Here is a 6,053-nt window from a genome sequence, read left to right on the forward strand (position 1 = left end):
AGAAAGAAAGAAAGAAAGAAAGAAAGAAAGAAAGAAAGAAAGAAAGAAAGAAAGAAAAAGAAAGAAAGAAAGAAAGAGAAAGAGAGGAAGAAAGAAAGAAAGGGCCTTGGTCTCTAAAGAATGCACCCCACCCCAAACCCTCCCACCCAGTGACCTTCTGCCGTGCCACTCCCTCAGGTTTCAACATGCGGACAGCACAAGCTTCCTGCCCTGTTCAGCCCTGTCCTCGTTCTTCTCCTGCATGCTGCTTCTGCCTGATGTCTTCCTGCTCCTCTGCACTCTGTCCCAGCACCCCTGAGTCAAAAAGTCCCCTCTGGATTGTTGAGAAGCAAATCTTCAAATGGATGTCATAAGATGGAATCATGGAAAGCCCCTGCATGTATAAAGGGCATCTCATTTAATGTCCCCCGTACTCTGCCAGGTGAAGATCATCACTGCTGGCTGCTGAGGGGAGCAGGATAAGTCACTCACCTATCTGAGCTTTAGTTTCTTCAGCTGAAAATGGGTAAAGTCACCCTATCTCCTTCCATTCATTCATTCATTCATTCACCAAGTCTTTGGGCAGGGGGCAGCGGAGGGAGAGGGAAAGAGAGAATCTCAGGCAGGCTCAGAGAATGGCTGGCCTGGCCCCCATCAGAGGACCTGCCTATTGATTCCCCCATGTATGTCCACACTGATCTCAGTCATGCTGGGCAGAGACCACGTAGGAGTCCTTGGTCAGAGTTGGTCCATCATATATTCATTCTAAAAACACTGGCCACGCAATAGCTGACCTGCTTGGGAATTGGTGGGCATGGAAATGGGACATCGATCTTGGTGTTTGTGGTCCCATGGGAGACAGAGACACACAACTGGCTGTAATCCGGGTGACATGTGGCAGTGAGCTCCTCCATCGGTGTGTGCTTGCATGCCCTGGATGGCCAGAGCAAGGAGGCCAGAGAAAGCCGAGGATTTATTCCCATGAGAAATGGAATGGAGAACATTGGAGGGAGGGGCTAGAAATGGAATCAGCAGTTGACAAAAGTCCAAATATGGGGTCTCAGTCTGGGACCTGGAATGGGGGACAGAGTGAAGTGGGTGCCATATTCCACTCTGTCTGCCAAGGTCACCTCGGTTCCTAAGAACAGCATTGTTCAATATGACCTACAAAGCCCTCCTGCAGCTACCAGTTTCTTGACTGTCCAAACCTCAGCACAGCCATCAATTTCAAGCGCATCCCCCAATTTCCTTCCAGCAGAGCTGGCCAGTTCCTTCAATGATCCCCCCTCCCCACCTACACCCCTTGTCTCAGGCTGGGGTCCTCAGAACTGACCCTGAAAGGAGGATTTGCGGGCAAGTGGTTCATTAGGCAGTGCCTCCAGGGGAAACCAACAGGGCAGAGGGGAAGCAGACCCAGGAGGGAAGGGGGGTCAGCAGAGTCCTGCTGCACAGAAGGAAACTGGCTTGACCCAGTCAGGGTCTCAGGAAGCAGTGTAGGTCATGCTATATCTGGGGTCTGTATCCCTCCAGCAGACCTATGTCAAGGTCTGCCCCGAGGATATAGATTTCTAGGTATTTCCCACTTTCGTAGAGCCTGCCGGCTAGGTGGCTTCAGCAGCTTGGGCACTAGAAATGCAAGGTCACCAAAAGCCAGTGTGTGCAAACAAGGTGAAGGGGTCCAAGGGCATATAAACAACAAGAGTGTCTGTTCTGCTCCATGTCCGCTCGGTCAGCACCTGTAATTGCTTCTTACGCACACTTGCTCGCATATCTGTCTCCCCACCGGAAGCCTGGCACATAGCACATAGCCTAATAAGAGTTGGTGAATATAAACTGATATTCACCTGGGTGGCTCAGTCAGTTGAGCGTCTGGCTCTTGGTTTTGGCTCAGATCATGATCTCAGGGTTGTGAGATGGAGCCCCGCATCGGGCTTCCCGCTGGGTGTGGAGCCTGCTTGAGATTCTCTCTTTCCCTCTCCCTCTGCTGCCCCCCGTCCAAAGACTTGGTGAATGAATGAATGAATGAATGGAAGGAGATAGGGTGACTTTACCCATTTTCACCTGAAGAAACTAAAGCTCAGATAGGTGAGTGACTTATCCAGGATCCCACAGGGAATGAACGGCACACCAAGGATCCTCATTAGTCTTCTGACTCTGCATCCAAAGCTTCTGCACTTCACTTAGGCGAGGCAATCCTCTCTTCCCCCAGCCTTTGTTAGAATACGCCACATAACATAACCCCTGACTCAGCTAGGCAACCACTTCCGCTTGGCAGAATTCATAGGCCTCGAGGACTTTCAAGGCAATCTGGAGGGTGTGGGGGGAGGCTCAATCAGAGCATGTTTCCTCCCAACTGCCCTTATAAAAGGCAGAGGGAGGTTGGGGTGGTCTGAAAGGAACCTGGCCCTCTCCTCCTGCACCCCAGCTCTAGGTCCTGAACTGCTTCTCCGGCACATGGCAGGCCTTGCGACCCTTGGGGCTAGCCTCCTGCTTCTGACCCTATGTGCCCACCGCATTGACCCTGCAGGTACGACCTCCAACTCAGCCCCGGGCTATCAGGCGGGTCAGTCATGCCGAGAGCATGGCTGGACGGCACAGCGGAGGGTGGAGGACCGACCAGGCTGGGTTTGGAGGGGAATGCTGAGGGGCAGCTGTCTGGGGGTGTTAGTGTAGGGGACGTGCTCCATCCCTGAAGCCCAGGCCTTGGACAGGCTGGGAAAGAACATGGTTCTCTCTCCTGTCTTTTAGGCTCTGTGCCCATCCCCTCTTCCTGCTGCATGTCCTTCATTTCCAAGAAAGTTCCTGAGAACCGAGTGGTTAGCTACCAGCTGTCCAGTGCGAGTGTCTGCCCTGTGGCAGGAGTGATGTGAGTATCTCCCTCTCCCTGGACACCCAGCAGGAGAGGGGCAGGGAGAGATGAGCCTCCGGGTCACCACATATACTAGGCACTATCTGGGGATGTATACCATGATCGTAACTAACCCTCTGGACCATTCGGTGAGCTAGATAGGATTATGCCCATTTTACAGGTAACAACTGAGGCCCAGAAAGGTGACCTGCTCAAGGTCACTGGGACTCCAGATAACTTCATAGCTGCCTCTCACACAAGACAGCAAGTGTGAGCTTATTCTGTAACAGCGACCTGCTGTAGAAATGTGACCTTGGTATCATGAGTAATTTCGCCCCCTGGCACCCCCTAGCTCAGAGCTGGCTTGGCACCGCCCCCTCCCTGCTCTGGCATCTTTATGAGTCACCTTACCCCGAAAAACGTGTGAATTGGAGGTATCTGCCTTTTTTTCCTGGGGGGTTTCAATGCATTTTCTCCTCTCCTCTCCTCCCTGTGGGTAGAGATTGTGTCTCTCTCTTCAGATCCAGCATTTTCTGAAGGCAGGGCCGGGCCTCCCCCATCGGACAGGGAGGTTGCCGAGGATGTGCAGAGATGCAGACACGCAGGGAGAGGACTGTGTGTCAGGACCTTGCTAGGAGGCACCCCCCGGGCAGCAGCTTGCCCCTCTGCGGGCCTCCACACTCCCTGCTCGTCTGGGGAAGTGGTCCGAGGTCCCTGCCACCTCTCAAGTGTGCCCTTGTCACCCTTCCCACAGCTTCACCACCAGGAAAGGCCAGAAGTTTTGTGGCAACCCCAGGCATCCCTGGGTCCAGAAGTACATGAAGAAGCTGGATGCCAGGCGGAAGACGGCATCCCCTGGGGTCAGGGCAATGAGCACCAAAGCCCCGGTGCAGGGGAACCCTGCCAACACCACATCCATCTAACTGCCCCCTGGCCCTCCGCCTGGGGCCCGTGAGCCAGCGGTAAGAGGGGGAGAGCGAGTGTTCCTGTTTCCTAACACCAGTCTATAAAACGAAACCCGAGGCAGGGGAGGCTGAGCAACCGCTCCAAGAGTCCTGGGCCCCTTGCCTTCCCTGAGCTGGAGGAGAAGATTCTGGAAGGAAGGGGGTAGGCTTTCTCTGCATCCCAGGCTCCATCAGAACCCAGGGGCATGAGGCCCGACCTGCAGACATACTTGGCCGGCACCTAAAAACTTAGCTTGTAGCTGGCTTCTGTGGGTCCTCTGGGCTTGTGGGACCCTGCGGGCTGACTGTCTGTCTGTCTGTCTGGGTGCGGGCAACCTGTCGACAGCTGCAGCTCGTCATCACATTGCCGATGCCCCCAGCTTGTTCCACTTCCAGAATCCCAGATGAATAAAAATCCGAGAAAATACGGGGCTCCTTTGCCGTAGGCGCCGCCAGATCCCAGCCTTCCTTGCACGAGTCTCACAAGCTGTACGTAATGAAGTTTTTAGGGACTCATTGCCTTTTGTAATAAAACGGTCCTGGAGGATCAGGACGAGGGGCCAGCTTGGGTAGCTTAATTCCTTTGGGAAGATAGGGTTTGGAGGAGGTGGTCCGCTTTGTGGCATGGCCTGCTCTGTGCTGCTTTAGGGACAAAGACCTGCTATGCCTTTAAAGCTGGTCTTTCCCTACATTTGAGGATGGGAAGACGGAGTGGGGACTGTAGGGGGAGAGGGATTCCAGGGTTTTTTTGGTTTTTTTTTCCCTATGTATGAGATACCATGTGATGGAGATGTCAAGAGTGTGGAAACACTTGCTCTTCTCAAATAACGATCCAAGTAAAATGTGATTTCCCTTTGAAGGTGATTGTGTCTTGTCTGTTCTCTTCCTAGAGGGACAGGGTCAGAGTATGAACAATGGAGTGTGTGGCCCAGAGAGCATCCTGAGTTGCCCATTGGAGGGGATAAAGGCAGCCTGAGCCCGGGGCATCCTAGGAGTGGTCTTGGCCCACTCTTGGGAGTCCTGTTGTGAACTTTGTAAAACATTCATGCACAGCTGGATCCAATTAAATTTTTTAAAAATTTTCAACCAAGCACATTATTCCACAAGGCTATTAAATGAAAAAGATGGTCTCTGGCTTCAGAGAATTAGGGAGAAAAATAACACACACACACACACTCACAAATCAAGAGCAGTGTGGGTTTAGTACCAATCCTAGCTCGTGAGCTGCATGACATTGACATATGTCACTTAAGTTCTCTGAGCCTCAGTTTCCCTCATCTATAAAATGGGTACAATAAGCCCTTTCCACTTGGGGTTTTTCTGGAAGCAGACCCCAAAACGAAGATTTGAGTGCCAAGATTATGTGCGGGAGGTACAGGGAGTAACCTCAAGAGGATGGGGAGGTGATACAAGGCAAAGGAAGGTAGCCAGTAAGGGAGCATCATCGGGCAGAGAGCAATTAGAGCTGACGCCTCTGGAAAGTGGTGTAAGACCCACCTCCTCAGCATCACAGCCCCGCTCCATGGGTCGTTGCCAGCTGTGGGGAGGGGCGCACGTTCTGCAGCCTTCCATGGCTGCAAATAAGCCTTCAGACAGTCTGCGGAGCCCACAGAAGGCGTGACCGGAGACATTCAGTATGCAGCCGCTCTCGAGGTTCTTATAACTCCACTTCGAAGCAGAATAGAGTAGTGCTAGCAGTTCAAAGGAGGGGAGGTTCTGGTGTGTGTTGAGGGGAGCGTGCAGAAATCTTAGCACAGAGTTGGCATCTGAATGGTGACCAAGATTTCACTCTGGCAAGAAGAGCTTTTCTGTAGGGATGGACGAGAGCTGGAACATGCAGGGATGAGAGACTGAAATGCAAATGGACAATGGCCAGGCTGTAGATGACAAGAGAACTCTGACCCACAGTCCTGGCAGCAACTAGCCCACAACCATCACGACTTGGTCGGAGACTGCCAGCTTCCTATTTTTTCCTCCCTTTTCCAACTCAGAATCAACCAGAGAGAGCCAACTATATTCCCAAATCAAACACACAAGATATTTGTTTCTCCATACCAACCCCCTCCAACAGAAGCACACCTGTGCCTTCCCTTTTGTCCACTCTGGGGCTCCCCCAATCCCTGGCCTGTCTGTGAGTCTCTGCCAAACACAAATGAGAGTGGCTGCCTCTCTTGCTGTAGCAAGCTCTGAATGAAAAACGTGTTTGTCTTCATCTGGGTGGTCTTTGTTTCTTTCCACAAGGAAGTTGTATAGGCCGGCCTCACTTTGCACATCTGTAAAAT

At 52.4% G+C, this 6,053-nt stretch overlaps 1 protein-coding gene across 2 annotated transcripts; it reads left to right on the forward strand.

The window, feature by feature from the left end:
• Positions 1 to 2,358: 2,358 nt before the first annotated feature.
• Positions 2,359 to 4,595, forward strand: CCL24 (C-C motif chemokine ligand 24). 2 transcript variants are annotated; one of them, XM_032431088.1, is made up of 4 exons: positions 2,359 to 2,506; positions 2,728 to 2,845; positions 3,582 to 3,789; positions 4,152 to 4,595. In XM_032431088.1, the coding sequence occupies exons 1-3, from the start codon at positions 2,434 to 2,436 to the stop codon at positions 3,748 to 3,750; spliced, it is 360 nt and encodes a 119-aa protein (XP_032286979.1). In that variant the 5' UTR covers positions 2,359 to 2,433; the 3' UTR covers positions 3,751 to 3,789; positions 4,152 to 4,595. The 2 variants fall into 2 exon arrangements, with proteins under 2 accessions (XP_032286979.1, XP_032286978.1); XM_032431087.1 differs by having other exon boundaries at positions 3,582 to 4,595.
• Positions 4,596 to 6,053: the final 1,458 nt, after the last annotated feature.

Source organism: Phoca vitulina, unplaced genomic scaffold (assembly GCF_004348235.1).
Source record: "Phoca vitulina isolate PV1807 unplaced genomic scaffold, GSC_HSeal_1.0 scaffold45, whole genome shotgun sequence".
NCBI lineage: Eukaryota > Metazoa > Chordata > Mammalia > Carnivora > Phocidae > Phoca > Phoca vitulina.

Excerpts from the sequence above, each read along its gene's own strand:
- CCL24 (XM_032431087.1), top strand. The coding sequence starts at position 2,434 with ATGGCAGGCCTTGCGACCCTTGGGGCTAGCCTCCTGCTTCTGACCCTA. Across the intron at positions 2,507-2,727 it reads CCACCGCATTGACCCTGCAG|GCTCTGTGCCCATCCCCTCT; the intron begins GTACGACCTCCA and ends CCTGTCTTTTAG. Across the intron at positions 2,846-3,581 it reads TGCCCTGTGGCAGGAGTGAT|CTTCACCACCAGGAAAGGCC; the intron begins GTGAGTATCTCC and ends CCCTTCCCACAG.